Genomic DNA, 17340 nt, shown 5'->3' with positions numbered 1-17340 from the left:
TATAATCTCCTTCAATATATATATATATATATATATACCTTATTATCTTGATTCATAACTCTCAAAGCAATCCAAAGTTCAATGTGTTGATTAGGTGTTTTCAAATTTATATCCACACTTGATTTTTTATTTTGTCAATGAATATATTAGATTCGATCAACAGAATTTGTTTAAATTTTTTTTTTATTTCAAAAATACATATCGACTTAAGTGATATAGGGATGAATTTTATCCAAATTTGTTATTTGAAAATTGGAATATGAATTTTATTAATTAAAACTTTTATAAGATTGAACACATTTATGTATGTCGTAAAAGATGAATATACATATATATCATATTTTGTTCACGTAAGAAAATAAAAAGATCAGTTTGTTCTCCTTAGGAGAGTTTTGGTCCGTCTACACTCATTTTATGCTAATTTTATAATTTCTTGAAGAAATAATGATTTGATTACGATATTTGATTAAAACAAAATGAAACAAAAATTATTTTTTTGCCTCTTTTTTTTTTTTTTTGTGTGCACGTCCACTTGTGATCGATCAAAACCGCCCATGAAAAAATTAATAGTAATTGAGTAGCATGAGTCTTAGCAATACTATTGGCAGTTTGGGAAACTAACAATACGCTCAGAATCCGGACTCAATCGAAACGGTTCACCCCCACGTACCTTTTTCCACTTTTTACCCCCATTAAATACCAAACCGCCGCACTATCCGAGTCCTTATCCGTCTTTTCACTTTTGCCCCCACCACCTTTCCCAATAAATGTACCTCACGGCCCATACCTCTCTCTCATCCCGTCACACTCTCTCTTTCTCTCTCCACTCTTCCATGGAGGACGAACAGAGCACCTCTCCATCCCTTAAAAACAAGCTCAAACAAACCCTATGCTTGTCCTGCTGTTTCCGTAGCAACCGTCGCGACACCTTAGATTCGCCGTCGTCCGACGACAAGCCCAGACTGCTCAGAACGCCGTCGACGTGGTTGAAGTCCAGAGCTCAGGAGCTGCCGGAGATCAAAGACAAGTGTCGACACCTCATTACTCGAATCGGTAAGCATCACCGGAGGCACTCGTCCGCCGATTTCAGGTACGATCCGTTGAGCTACTCTCTGAATTTTGACGGAGGGTACGAAGATACTCAACTGGATGATGTTCCGCTGAGGAATTTCTCGTCTAGATTGCCGGCGTCGCCGCCGCCGAGAAGAGTTGCGGTGCCGGAAGTGGAGGTGGCTAGTGTGGTGGGTCCGAATTCGGTGGCAGTCAGGAGAGAGATTACAGCTTTCAGTTAATTGGGTTTAGAAATGCTGGGTTGCCGGTAAGAAATATCACCCGACGAGGTGGACAGCCGTGGCGCCGCCGCGGGTGACGCGGAGTTTAGCGAGTTAGGTTTTAGGGTTTGGATTGTCCAATGATTTGATGTACAGAGCTTGAGTTTTTGGAGAAATGATTTTGTGTGTGTGACCGACTGGCTTTTTTTTTTTTCATTCATTAATTTTCAAATTTTCAATTCTCTCTCCTTATTTTCTTTTGTTTATCTGCATATAGTTGAATTTATTTTATTGCGCAGACAAAAATTTCATGTGAAAATACACAAATTCAACGCTTGTGATTTCATGCTATAAAGAAAGTTAAGAGTATTACTTAATTAATTAGATATGAAATTTAAGAGTATTACTTAATTAATTAGATATGAAATCGGATAAACACAAATGTATTTGATTTGACTGGTGATGGGGCAGTGGACAGTTAAGAAGCCGTGAAGGTTGACTAAGGAGAGCATCTTTGGAAGAATATTTTTTAATAGTTGGGTGATTGTTTCTATTTTTGGAACATAAGTTTTTAGTTGGGTGGGAATTTCATATTAGTTCTTATAAATGTAGGTATTTAGAGTGTTGAGTATACTGAGTCCTTAAAGTCATTTGCTTAATAAATTCGGTGCACCAGTCACACTAAACATATTATCAATTTATGATTATATTGAGAAACTTTGGACTTTTTGAAAAAATGATTTAAAAAAAATTAAACCAAATAAAAAGGTGCTCCATGAATGGTGTAAAGAAAAAACATACGTACATATATATATTTTGTTATTGTGCTAATATTATATTGCATAAAGTGGTCCTAATAATGTGAAAACTAATTACCGGTTTATTAGCCACGGCGTTGAGACAGAAATTGGATGGATTTCAGTTCAATTTTACATGTTAGAGGAGCCTTTTTTTAATTCAAAATTTTCTGAAGAAAAGTGATGGAAGGCATATACGATCAGCTTTTGGAGAGGGTGGTACATAAAATATTCGAGTTTTTATTGTAGAGTCTATGTCACGACTCTCAACCGCAATCACGAGAGATTGCGTGTAACCAATTAATGTGAATGACTGAATGGACTCAGAGCATATTCCGTTCTATCTTGGGAGTGTTTGGGACCAGTGGTGGCGGAGATGCGGCCCATTTGGAGAGGGAGGGAATGTTCGGGTTTAGAGGTGGGCCAATTTCCTCCCACATTGTTTGGGCCTGGCTCCATGTCACTTCCAACAAGTGGGTCAAAACTCAAAAGGTTCTCTCTGCCACGCAGATGAGTTTCACATGGACTCTACTCGTGTCGAGTAGGCATATGTATTCATATGCATGTAAATTGTAAAATCCCTAAACAAAAGTATACATGGATATATACCTAAACTTATACTCATATTTAATTTTAAAGTAAAATAATATTTTATATAACATAATGCTCAATAAATACATTTAATTTATTTTAAATTAAGAATGCAATAAATTAAATGATTAGATATGTTTTTAAAGTACATATCCAATTAAAACTGTGACACGTAAACCTATAATCATGTTCGAGCTATATGTGTTCAAGTATTTCACTATTTCTAAAGATTCCAACGGTGGACGTTTACCCATTTACTTAAAAATTTAAAATATTGGGTAGTACTACATGCCTACCAATTTATACCCAAGCACTTTCTTATCATCTGAATCCGATGTTGTACAAATGACTCTTGTTACACTTAATATGATGATGTCTATGAACATGCACTTTATAACGCGATTGGTCAAATACATCCATAATTCTGAGCTTCATGTTACTCCTCCTAAGAGACATGTCAGATTCGGAGCATCCCAATTAGATTGAATGGGATGACAGTTTCTCATTCCGAATCTGTAAAATCAGAATTTCGATCAAATCACACATCGCAGTATACTAGACCTTCTAATTCTTTAAGAGGTTTATCTAAAAGATTCGCAATATAACTAGGAAGACGTTTCAAATACCACACATGGGTTATTGGGCATGCCAGTTTGATGTAGCCCATTTGATATCTGCGTATTTGAGAATCAACAAATTCGACTCCGCATTGTTCACAAAATTTCGGGTCTTCCTTTTCATCTCCGATTACTCGATAATTTCCGCAAGCGCAAATTCGGCTTTTTATAGGCCCAAAAATTCTTTCACAAAATAATCCATCTTTTTCTGGTTTATTGGTTTTGTAATGAAAAGTGTAGGGTTTTGTTACATCTTCAACTATCTCTCCATTAGGTAGGATTTTTTTGGCCCAAGCGCTTATTTGTTGAGGAGAAACTAAACCAATTCGGAGTTGTTGATGTTTATACCGATCGATCATAGAAGAAAAATTTTGATTCATTCTGATTAAGCTTCCTTCCTATTAATATGTAAGTTCTTCTCAGATACAAGGAAATGATTCAATTCCAGAGCCAAAGATCGTAGTTCTCGAACGAGCAATCGAAAAGATTCTGGAGCATCCTCAGGATTATGTATTGTTCCTCCAACGATCGTAGTCCCAAGTATTTCTTGGCGAGCTCTAATATGATCAGATTTATAAGTAAGCATCTCTTGTAAAATATGAGCAACACCAAATCTCTCTAGAGCCCAAACCTCCATTTCTCCTACCCGCTGTCCCCTTTGCTTGGCCCTTCCTTGAAGGGGTTGTTGTGTAACAAGTGCATAATGGCCACTGGAACGTCCATGGATTTTATCATCAACTTAATGAATTAATTTCAAGATATAATGCTTTCCTATTAGAACAAGTTGTTCAAAAGGATCCGCGTTCTTCCATCAAATATTTTGTTTTTTCCTGAATACTCGGGTTCAAATACCCATGGATTCACTGTTTGCTTACTGACTTCATATAATTCAGAAAACACTAGTTTTCTTGGAGCTTCTTGTTCATATCTCTCATCAAAAGGTGCTATTTGGTAAGTATATATAATTATTATTTTTCTCATTTTATAAATAATATTATGGACATAAACACTAACTCGAGGGCTAGATGAATGTTATTTTTAATTTTTTAAAACTTTGTTTCATTTTCTATTAATCCATAATTAGTTTTATTAAAAATAATTACAAAACTAACCCATTATCTATTAAAAATTCAACAAACATGTCCCGCTGTATCTTGTGTCCAATCTAAAAGTGACAATTCGTGTTCGCGGGTCGTATCAACTTTTGCCACCCCTAGTCTAACCACATATATATAAATTTTGGAACACTCTATAATTGTGATAGACATGTGTCCGGCTACGTGTGGTGTGCTTGAAGGTCAGATAAAAATCTTCTGTATTTTCTAAGAAAAAAAAATGTTTCTAGACTTTTTGACAACTAAACTGAATAGGGCCAGATAATTTTCCACGATTCACTGTTGTGAAAAATTTAAAAAGCGAAACTTTTTGATAAAAAAAAAAAAAATAAAAAATCTTAATAAATCACAACACTTTTGTTATATATCTTATTACACGCAAATAACAACACTTGCCTACACGTGTGATGTCATCACAAGAATATCAAACCCACTCATATAAATTACACGAAATTATTCGACTTTGTGAGTCCAAATCATTATCCATGTATGTTGGATTAATAGTCTCCTATTTCTAATATATCTACATATAGAAGGTGTAACAATCTCCCACTTTGTCACAATCACCAAAAATCCCCATCCCTTAATACTTAATAAGCTCTCCTCTGTTTCCTTAATATATATATCTCTAGACCATATCCTTCTCTTCTCTTTCTTTATCACCCTCTCTAATCTTTTTCTCTCATGGTTGAACGACAAGTGAAGGAGCATGAACAGGAAGATGATTTAGATCTCTAAGAAGAGACAGTTTCGACGAGTGAATGTGGTTGTTTTAGGCACTTTTGCTTCCAATGGAAACAAAGCAACAATGGAGAAAATAGGGGTTTCTTGCGAGTACGGAAAGGAGAGCACAGAGATCACATTCACATGGTTAGTGAAGAAAGGTAGGGAGGTTTCAGAGTTTTTGGCAGGACCCAAGTGTAAGAATTTATTGCGAAGTATTATTGATAGCAAATATATGATAATCAAGTACTACACCAAAAAGGGGACGAAGAAGACTGAGTTTCAGTATGATCCACATAGCTATGCTCTCAACTTTGATGATGGTGGTGTTGCTGAGGAACAACATCACCCATTGCCTACTTTTGCGTCCAGGTTTGCTGCTCCTTGAGCGGAAGCTGTTTTTCGCGACGAAGAATGTGTTCATCAATTGACATAATCCTTTATTTATTTATTTATTTTTTTGGGGTGTAAATACATCAGTTGTTTAATTTGTAAAATCCTTTCTCTTTGTTTGTGATTATATAAATTGTGTAAGCATAGTTAGGGATGACAAAATACATGTTTCGGTATCAGCTCTGTTTCGTTTAGAGCCGTTATGGAGTGGTTAAATAGTGTAAATTATAATTTTGTTCTTAATACTTTATTTTTTATTCAATAAGATTAAGTATATATTAAACAATTCCTAATTTATTCTATTTCGATTACTAAATATTATTTTGGATTATTCTTATTTAAGAATTTTATGTATTATTTTGATGTTTTAATAATAATTTTAGTTGAATATTATTTTTATTTATGTAAGAGAAAAAAAAATTAATTACACTCAACAAAATCGGTCCTACCCAGTCTCACCCACCCCGCCCCACCCAATTTTGGAATGTGAACCCAATGTAAATATGTATATATTTACAGAGAATGAAGATGAAGAACCAGTACAGTGCACTAATTCTTCAAAACTGTTTCATTATCTTGAGGTACAACAAAAAAAAAACTGGATACATGACATTTTCTTGATTAAAATATATAGCTTCTCAATTCCTGATAGATCTCTCCGTAGACATACACCTTACAAGACTCTTCCATGACATTTTCTTGGAAAATGAAAAATTCTTGTGTTGATAACAATAATTATTCAAATGAACATCTTTTCGATCGTGCAGGGCACATCCGCAGTTTCGATGGTATGGTCTTCGCTCGATGTCCATGTTGTACATTGATATGCTTCCATAAACAATGCAGTTGAACATAATCACAGCTGCTCCGGAGGTCATCTGTGTGTGTGTGTGTGTGAGAACCTGAGTTAGTTCGAGTCTATACCTGTGTATTTCTTTGAACTTTTTATACAGAAGAGGGTGTAAAATGTTAATGTTTGGAGAAATGTTGGAGTTGTTTGGGGTCAAAAAGTTTCAAGCCCGTGAATTCCACCATAGGATTCAAGGAAAGTACTTTTGTTTGGTGGTTTCATGACAAAGTAGTTGCCATGTAAGAGACACATTTTCTTTGGCAAAAGTCTCATTCAGCCTTGTCCGCATTGAATCTTTTTGGACATAGTTTTCTCAGAAGTATATTCTTTTTTTACTATCTTGTCTTTTTCCCTTTTTGTTTTTTTTTTTGGGTGTTGTCTTTTTCGTTTTGGGTAATCAGTATTTCTCTCCCTTGACTAACTAAATGGAATAGGTTGTTATCAATTTTGTTTTATTGTGTGAGGTAGGTGACCCTGGATTTAAGTGTAATGCAATTTATTTACCACTCTAATCACTAATTAGGACCTCTGTGCTTCTTCTTTGTCACGTTTGTTTCAAACCTTTGATCGTATTGATTATTGGCATGTTTGATTCAGTTTTCTATAAATATTTCCGACTCAAAAAATTATTTTTGGATAACAATAAAGTCCGTTATCTAATAATTTTTATTAAAATCATTTTTTTTTATTTAAAAAATGATAGAAATTAAAAGTGATTTACTTAACCGACAACTTTTGAACAGAATAATCTCTTATCTTGGACACTTTAACCTAGTATCACTACTTTCTTGAAAAACAATTTTAAAAAGCTGTTAACCACATATATCTTTTAATAATTTTTTAACAAAATGTATTCTTAAAAAACTGAACCAAGGGCCAAGGGGGTCATATTTTCTCAGGCATTAGCCAAGTCTATATAACTACAAAGCTTATACACGCGCATGGTCCGCTGTTTTACAATTAATTAGATTTTGTATTTACAATACGAAGGAATTAGTTATGTAAAGTTGTTGCGTAAGCAATTTAAAATAATTATTGTATAAGTAATGTGAAGTTATTAGTACACGAGGCAACCCAAACTTTAATATGAAAGTACATATGTTAGTAATGCGTTATGAACAGTGAAGCTGAAAGTAGTGGTTGTTTATTGATTAAAAGTCCCAATTAGTACTAAAATGTTAATTAAATCTTGTTTGTTTTATTTACTATGCTTTTACTTACGTATTGTCTTGTTATGATTTACTCTTCTCACTATTATACAAATTTTCCATTTGATAACAACTTGGACAACACTGCAGTTATTGACAGTTTAACTGTCATATATTTTAACATTTGTTTAACTAATAGAACACTTCTAAATGAAAGAAAACAAGATGATCATTAGTTAAATCTTAGGTGCCCGTAACAAGGGGCACAAATAACAAACATCAAGTAGCATATTTCTAATCACCATTAATAATCACAGAGGGACAAAAAAAAATCAAAGGGAAAGACATGAAATTAAATATTGTCTATTTGAAGTTCACATTATCACTTATGGAGCTTTTTTTTATTATTATTTTTTTTAATCACAGTTTCTGAATGAAAATGGAAATTGTGGGATTAGCTTATATTGAAATTTAGAAATGTGATTCATTGGAAGGCACACGCTATAATGAAATACATATTTATTCTTCCATCCCCAAAGCTTGAGTAATTCTGCTGCAGAGAGGAATATGTGTACTATATATTATGTATTCATGGAATCGTATATACTATATATGTTTGTTGCCTAAATTTTTAGGCTCATTGTATTAGCATATTTAGGGATGGCAACGGGGGGATTCCATTCCCCATCCTCATCCCCGATGCATTTTTCATTCCCCATTCCCGCTCCCATCCCCGCTTAAAATTTTGTCAGAATTTCCATACCCGCCCCCGCCCCCGACACCTTATCCCCGTCCCCGCCCCGCCCCACCCCCGGCCCCGGCCTCATAATTTTTTTTTATTAAAAAAAACATATTTTTTCTTATTTTCATATATATATAATAAATCTAATTTAGTAATAAATTATTATATGTGAGGGTATATTAGTAACTTTACATCTAATCGGGGCGGGGCGGGTTTACCCCATCCCCGCCCCGGCGGAGATTAATAAATTGCCCCCATCTCCATCTCCATCCCCGTTTAGCTAAAAGGATCCCCTCCCCGCTATAAACTGGGCGGGGCCCCGGCGGGGATGGACAATTTGCCATCCCTAAGCATATTGTGTCATATATCATTAGAATGACCGAAAGGATGAAGTTGAATGTACTGGTGATATCTGAATATAGAGAGAGATATAGGGGCTCATTTTGATTAATTTAACTCCTATATTTATTCATTTATTTCGAACAAATTATATTGATATGTATAGAAATTACAAGGGCCCGAGGAGGGCCAATCTAGCCCAACTACTGGCTAGGAGAAGCAGGCTTAACAAGTAGGAGCCCAGCAAGATTACATCAAATGCGATACTGAAGCATAGCCTCTGCTGCTCTAGTCGTAGATTTAAGATGGAAAAAATACGGAATTGTACTAAGAATTATGTACAAAATAATATGCGAATATCCTCTTGTGCCGAGGGAATTGCACGTATAGAGATTCGAAAAAGAATCTTAGGGAATGTATGTAGAATTGAGAGTGTAGGAGTAATCTAGGGAATCTATGTAGAATACAATAGAAAATTTGGTTTGGAGGGTTGGCGCCAATTTAGTTAGTTACCATGCTGCTCTATGGTGTCAATACAAAGCGTTTTCTACTAGGGAACATTCTGTGGGGCCTAAAATGTGGATTGTTTGGGAAAGATTTAGAATACCTCGTTAGAAATGAGCGGGTTCCTGGTTTGTCCAAGGCCAGCTCTTTTGAGTGTGATTTCAGTTCTGGATAACTATAAATTATAACCCACCCATCTTGGTTTTAGTGTGTGATTTCAGTGGAACAAAGCCTCCACTACAGTACTCATTCATGTGGACACTGGCGTATTCTCATGCTCTGATAATTTCTCTTCATATTTATTTTCTTTATATAGGTTAATTATTGTGAATTCATAAAACCTGATCTTTTGCAGTTTTAATTGATTCCAATTTAAACTTTTCTTATACTATGTTTGGCGGCACCAGTTTTCTCAAATTTAAGTGTATTCCTAGACCTAACATTAAATATTAATTAGTATTACATAACAACGCAAAGTGTATTCACCTTATGAAACTGTTCTTTATGCTTGAACAAATTGCAATATATGGCCAGCATTCATTGTATGCCATTAAATTCCAAAGAAAAGGAATTTTAAAAAACATTACCTACATTTCCTCTTTTACAACTAAGGACAAATTTTATATTAACAAAGTTTTATTAAAGATATTAATTTTTTTTTTAAGAAGATAACAAAATTAATTCATCAACTTTTGATGTATCCCTCTAAATTCTTTCCTTCCTTTTCTTTCCTTTCAAAATTTTAAACCAAATAGTGAAAAAAATAAAATAAAAATCCCTACATTTTCTTAATTTTCTTTTCCTTTAATTTTTTCAACCAAACTGGGCCTTGGGCCTTAGTGCAGAGTATTGAAAGGAATTGACTGTATATATGTAAGAGCTCAAGTAAAAGAATACACATGCGTTGTTATACAAAATTGGAGTTAAATTCTAGAGATTTCAGTACAATAAAATAAAACTATACAATTCAAAATAATTAACATTCATCTAAACTATATTAGTATAAAATTAAACTAACTTACAAATGTAAGAATATCAAAAAAAACCTTCAAAACATTCGGGAATATATGAATTTGAAAATTTGACACTTGGTTCCTTAGTAACTACATTGTTTTAAACTATCATGCACAATCTTCTAAAAATTCATCAACATAAAGGCCATTTTCGAAGAGAATAACCTTTCCTTAGACGGCACACCGAAATTTAAAGGATATTTTGCCTTAAAAGTCAACCACAGTGCATGCTTGAACCCTTAGAAATGCCGTCTTCATTCAACTTTTAATTTGTTGACAGAAATTACTTAGCATTAATATTTTAATAGCTAATATAAATTAAGTTATGTTATGTTTGAGAATACTAAATGGACGGTTTAGACCAATCATAATTTATATTTATAGTTGCGATCATGGTGTAATGGATTCGGACAAATATCGATATAAATTGATCGAACCAACTGGTTCACGGGGGTGTCTAAGAGTATTGAACTCTTGAAAAAGGGTTATAAACTGGTCGATACATAATGTATCGACCCATACGGTGAATGATGATTTAAATTTAGAATCGGAAGAATTTTAGTTCAAAACTTGTATTAAATTTTATCTCATTCCAAATTCAAAGTACTAATTCGATACTCCGAATCACAATATTAAATTTATTGAAAAATTTCACCATTTTAGTTTGGAATTATGTCCTTTGTGGAATGAGTACCTTGAATTTTTTTTTACATGGTAAGAAGGGTTAGAAGTTAGATTAGTAAATACAGATAGTCGAAATCTGGTAATCCAATATTCATTGGACTATTGCAATTTATTTACAATGAAGAATTCATTTTGTGTCATTTTTTTGTTAAAAAGAAGGATAATTTACACAAACCTCTCTTATGATTTGCCATAATTACAGGGACCTCTCTCTGGTTTGGAAATTTACTCGAACCTCTCTTAAGTTAAGAATGAAAATATCCTACACAGACTGACGTCACGTACAAATTTTATTAAAATTTTCATAATATCCTTGTCCTTGTATAATAACATATTATAGATAAAAGATATATATATATATATATATATAAATTATATATATACACACGCGCACACACACACGAAACCCAATTCATGAACCTGGTCATTAAAAATAACCCAGGACCAGAGAAAGCTTTTAGCGACGAGCTTCGGTGAAGGCAATGATAGAATTCTCGGGAAAGCTTCTGATCGGCAAGCAAATATCAGAAACCAGAAATTTCGACGGTGAAGACAGGGTGGCTGTGATGAGGACGGCAGCCAGAGAGAAGTTTGGGTCCCTTTAATTCTGAGCGATTTCGGCAAAAGGAATGGTGTTTGCGAACAATTGGGTTTGTGGGTATGACATTTGCGATTGGGTTTGATCTGTGTGATTTGGTTTTTATTTTGGAAATCAAAATTGAGAGTAAAAATATTAATAATTATTCAAGATTTAATCAAAGAAGATTTTGTACCATTTTCAAACGGTTTAAAATATTGAAATTCTGTCTCTCTCTTTAATTTCCGGAATTCCAACCTACCGTTTGTTTACTCAGAATATTTAGTTTTACTTATAATTAGTACCAAGAATTTCAATTTTCTTCTCTTTTCTAATAGTTTCTCAGAAACCAAATATATATAAGTATTAAGAGGTATACAGAGAGAGATAAAGTATCGGTTCCAAAGCGACAACTGAGGTTGCACGAATTCTGGACGAAAACCCACGAGAGGAGAATTGGAGAGAGGGTTTATGCCGAGAACTGTGAGAAAGAGAGGGGTATTTAGGGAAAAGGTCGTGGCAAAGATGGTGAAGCGAAGACGAAGAAGCAATCGCCATATTTGTATAATTTTACTTTGATGATGATTATGATGATGAAGAATTGGGGTTTCTATTTGTCAACCCCTCTTCTTTCTTTGTACTTCTTGCGGATATACATATACAAACACACATATATAAGCATTTTTGACAAGGAGATGAAAAGGAAAGAAAATATTTATCAAGGTATTTTACTCTCAATTTTGATTTCAAAATAGCATGGGCGAATTTATTGTATATCAAGGAAGAAGTGCAGAGATGTTGGTGGCGGTGGCCGCGGTGGCGCCCATGGTGGTTGGTGGTGGTGGCCCCAAATAGTTTAAGATTGATTTTTTTTTTTTAATGTATACGGGTATTTCAGTAATTTATTATAAAAAATTAAAGAAATTTTAATAAATTAATATATTTGACTGTTTATCACGTATAAGAAAGATTCGTGTATAACAATTTCTTTATTAAAGAAAGTCTGAGTAAATTCTCAAATCATGGAAGAGGTAAACTATAAGAAAAATTGTTAAAAACTTAAAATGGCAGACAAAGGAACCGACCACACGAGTCGACCACGTGAAATGACAGTTAAAAAAGGTTTGGTTCCATGTTCGTGCATGTCACATGAATGGCTATTGATGATTATAATAATAAAGTTCAGCATCTCCACAATTTTAAATCACTTCCATATAAAAAGGGAAAACAATAGGAAGCAGTTTCATTTCTGCTTCAAAAAAAAAAAAAAAAAAAAAGAAGAGAAAATAGGAAGCAGATTCCTCGAGAGATCTACGGTTCCATTCATTGATCACTATTTTCTATTTATGACAATTTTTGGTATAGTTTTGTAAAGTGCAAAATTTTATTTGAAATAATATGTTATATAACCTCTTCTCTTTCAAATGTTTCCACGGAATTTATGAATTCTTACCTAACTCGAAAAAAAAACATTTGGGAATATATATTTAAATTTCAGGGTGACTATTTCGTTTAATGTGCAAGAATCACACCTTTATGATAAATCATACACATATTATTGTAATGGAATTTCTATCCTAATTTGGATTATTTTGCTTGCCAAAATTGTTTTAAATGAATTTTTATTGCTCTGATATTTCAATTTATTTTTCTAATAATAAAAAAGGAAAAAAGAAAAGAAATAAATAATTTCCAATAGGCAAACAACAAGGTCAATGGAGAGGACTTGCGTGTAGAAGAAGAAGAATTGATATATATCATAGAGGAACATTGAGCCTCCATTTTGAATTCTAATTACATGTACTCTTGATGTGTCCAGATTGAAATGCAGATTGATTTAATAAAATCAACATTTCACAACATCTGATCGATCATGACCACATATACACACACCACACACACACACACAACAAATCACGACCCATTCAATCCACATGTCACAAAAACACTTACAATCTCAATCCAACTTTAATTATTCAAAACAGAGTTGAAAAAACAGGGACAAAAACTTCAAACCTTATACATACAAGAAGCAATAAATTCTTCTTCTTCTTCTTCATTACACACAACTTTTTGCGTCTTTCCAGCCTCTGCTGCGGCCATGGAAGGCGAAGAACACGGCGAGGAGTGCCCGGAATTAGCAGCCATCAAGGCCAGACAGCCTTCGCTCCACGACCGTCTGATCGGATACTTTACAATATTTGCAAGCCGTGATCCATGTGAGCAATGTCCGCGAGATTTATGCAGCGCGCAGCTGCAGTTCCGGTGGTACGGCCTCCTCTGGATCCCCATATCGGACCCCGAAAGGCAGCCTTCGAATCCACCCCGGAAAAGTCCGTCACCGGCTGCAGCTCCGGTGGCCATCCTTTGCTAGTCAATGGTGGTAATGTGGTGTGATATATAAGAGAGAGACTATGTATGTATAGACAGTTTTATATATAGACAAAGTGACATGCAGAACAAGGTTGGTTGTCTAATTGGGGCAATACGCGGCAGTTGGTTTCTTGGACCCCTCAGCAATGTTTTGCAAGTATTTGTACTTAGCCCTTGCCTTGTAGGGCTCCTAGACCTAGTCTATGGTGTGGGACCTTTCTTTTTTATTTATTTTATTTTTTATTTTCCTTTCCTAAAGGATAGAGATTAGAAATTTAGAGAGCAAACAAAGTAGGACAGAAAAAAAGAAACATTTGACTGGAGTTGCAAACAAGACACTAATGGATTGTCTAAAACGCTAATTAGAACACCTTTTGTCTACGAGTGTACGTCTTGAATGGTAGTTATAATTTTGGATTAGTAAAGATGTAATTTTAATATTCTATTCTCAAACACGATGGTTCTGTAGTTTTAATTATATTTTCAAATACATGGATTAGACTTGGGTTTTGTTTTGGAAATGAAATTTTAACGGTTGTGATGTTAATGATATTGGATTGTTCAAGCTTGTTATAGTCTCTATGTCATCACTAGACTAATTATTAATTACTCAAACTAATTGAGTAGAGCTTGATATTGGTGCATTTTTCATATTTGAAATGACTCATTTTTTTGGTGTGTAATTATATCTCTCAAGTAAGCAAGAAAATGTGGGAGTCTCAAGAAATAGAAAGTGAAGAACTAGAGAAATATAGGATGAGAGAAGTATATGATTAGATATAAGCCCCAAGTTATTAATTACAGTCTAATAACATGGAATAATACGTGTGCTATAAATTTAAACCATTTAGATTCGATTTGTATATAGCATAAAAACTTTAATGTTTGAATGATACGTGTGTTTTTTGAGTTATTACACATATTTGAAATACACCTTACAATCAGAAGTTAAAATAACCAATGATTGAAATGGTTCGTTTCCAAATTATAACTGATGGCTAAAATGGTCCCGTTAAAAATAATTAAATAAATAAAATTGTGAAAACCAATATAACCCCTTTTAGAACTTAAAAAAAAAAAATAAAAGAAAAAATAAAAGGTTTTCTTTATTAAAAGAATATGTTTTTATCTCTCCATATTTGTTTTAGTGCTCTTCTTTCTTTCTTATTTTCAATCCGATCAAGTCCTCTTGGTTTAAAGGCCTGAAATGAAATGGAATAAGTGCTATAATTAAATGGGATAATTTTCCTTTGTAGGAAACTTCCGTCAACAATTTATTGGTTACTTTTGTACCAATTGTTTGAAACTTGAATAAAACCTTCTTTATGAAGCTCAAGTTGGGATGGCATCAATGATTAATAGGATTTCGTTTGGAAAAAGAAGTGGTGAAACTTGATTGTCTACAAAATATGGAGGGATATAAAATTTGGAAACGCAATGATGCTTGAAATTCAGTGGCTAAATAGCCAAATTTCTTACCTACTGCACCTGAAATGGTTTGTTTGATTATAATAACAAGTATCACTCTCTTATAAGGCTAACCCATTGGGAGAGTGGCTCTTCCCTTATGTAAATAATTATAGAACTCTTTAAACTGGTCGATAATCTTCTTCTCGAATATAAGGTATTGGGTGTACCCGACACACTGTGCACCTTCATTTGTGGGGAGAATGGCAAGTGGTACACCGTGCACCCAATATCTATTCCTTTTCAAGAGAGACTTTCCAGTGAATAGAGTGCCACCTACCTTCTCATCAACTATGGAATATAAATAGTTGTAAGTGTTGGTACACCATGCACCCAATATCTATTCTTTCTCTAGAGAGACTCTCCAGTAAATAGAGTGTCACTTACCTTCTCATCGACTAAGGAATATAAATTGTGGGACTCGAAATAACCGTAAGTGTCAGTACACCGTACACCTAATGTCTATTCCTTCTCAAGAGAGACCCTAGTAAATAGAGTGCCACCTACTTTCTCATTGATTAAGGAATATAAATTGTGAGACTCAAAATAGAGTGTCACCTGCCTTCCCGAATAAATTGTGGAACTCACTGACTTCCCAACAATTTTTACATCTGTCACCAAAAAAAACCCCACACATTCCATGTATGCTTGGGACTCTTAACCTAAATTTTGAGATGAAAAAAAAAAAAAAGCCCCTATAACTTGAGAGTTATAAGAGAGGATAGCAGCGAGGACAACAACATTAGATATTCAAAGCCCACTTCAATATAATGACACCCCACCCCACACACGTACAAAACCATTTCCAAGCTGATATTCACTGGAGGTCGTAGCCCAAACCAAGTATGTTAGGAAATATTAGAATAGTTGGGCCCCATTAAGCCTAAACTAGTGAAAGTTACTGGGCCAAACCCAATCCATGAACGTTTGGTTAGAGGAAAGCCCGGATAGGATAAACTGTGTGTATTTCAGATGGGAATTTAAAAAATTTGAGACAACCGGGTGGGATTCAAACCACCTCTCTGAGACATCACCAGACAGTCGTGACTCGCAGAGTGTAAATTGAATCCCAATTACGTTTTGGTCCGGTCACAATTTGGGTGATTTAAGTCTTTTTGGTATTTTGTTTTTCTTAGCAAAAATTTCACAACCCAATGTCAGGATAAATTATATATATATATTTAAGAGATAAATCACAAAAATTATAATATATTTGCAAACGAGGCGACTCATTTTCATACCATTTTATAAACCAAGAATAACATATAGGATTGACCCCAAAAAAATAAAATAAAATAAATAAATAGGATAGTATAATAGAATGAGAAAAATAATGGAATAAAAGAATATTCTTGAAAAGCTTAATGAAGTGAGAAACGTAATAGAATAGTAAAAGAATATCCTTTGGAAAGCTCAAGGAAAGTGGGGGTTTTGTCAGCGGATGGCTCTTACTTGTACAAATTAATCTCTTTTTTAAGTTGTGCAAATAGTAAGAGGTTAAGCCACATAAAGCTGGAGTGCGAAACAAATTTGAGAGAGCAGCAGAATTAAGTTATAAATAGTGAAAATTAGAGTCAGAGCGCATACGGAGTGTAAGAACAGGAACGATTAAAAAGAACGGCGTGACTTAGATAAAAAGTAGACGATTAGTACTCTTACTTTATATTCCTAAATTCAAACACTTTGACAAAATTCAAAAGAATTATACTACTCTTATGAGCATTAATGCACCCTAGGCATAACCCAAAAAAGCCTTTTTTTTTTTTTTTTAAGTCCTCCCTCTCAGCTTGAAAAGACAAAGGGAAAAAACCCTAAAAATACCATCACAAACATCAGCAATAAATATCAATAGATATTAATACAAACAAATAAAAACAATCAGTAATCTTAATATCAATTTTTAAACGATCAAACAACAACAACAATATAGGGAAACTTGACAAGTTGCTTTGAACCCTTTAAGATAATGAAAATTTTGAGCTCAAATATAACTCAAAACAAAAAAAATGTCCAAATGTTACTAATATTTCAACATTTTATTAGCCAATAGTTGAAAAAAGAAAAAACAAATATTAAATTGACAAAGAGATGTCACAACTTCACTTTTTTCTCTATTTCAACTGATCTTGAATTTCT

General features: G+C 33.9%; 2 protein-coding genes across 2 annotated transcripts; one reads left to right on the top strand and one right to left on the bottom strand.

The window, feature by feature from the left end:
• Positions 1–782: 782 nt before the first annotated feature.
• On the top strand, positions 783–1523 carry LOC132279806 (uncharacterized). The gene has a single exon (XM_059781848.1). The coding sequence runs from the start codon at positions 834–836 to the stop codon at positions 1290–1292; it is 459 nt and encodes a 152-aa protein (XP_059637831.1). The 5' UTR covers positions 783–833; the 3' UTR covers positions 1293–1523.
• Positions 1524–13097: 11574 nt separating this feature from the next.
• On the bottom strand, positions 13098–14123 carry LOC132279180 (uncharacterized). The gene has a single exon (XM_059781114.1). The coding sequence runs from the start codon at positions 13726–13728 to the stop codon at positions 13375–13377; it is 354 nt and encodes a 117-aa protein (XP_059637097.1). The 5' UTR covers positions 13729–14123; the 3' UTR covers positions 13098–13374.
• Positions 14124–17340: the final 3217 nt, after the last annotated feature.

Source organism: Cornus florida, unplaced genomic scaffold, assembly GCF_030987335.1.
Source record: "Cornus florida cultivar Cherokee Brave unplaced genomic scaffold, ASM3098733v1 CherokeeBrave_3.0.0_Hap2_Chr10, whole genome shotgun sequence".
Lineage (NCBI taxonomy): Eukaryota > Viridiplantae > Streptophyta > Magnoliopsida > Cornales > Cornaceae > Cornus > Cornus florida.
Note: the sequence above shows the minus strand (reverse complement) of the source record. Positions and strands in the feature narration are given on the sequence as shown.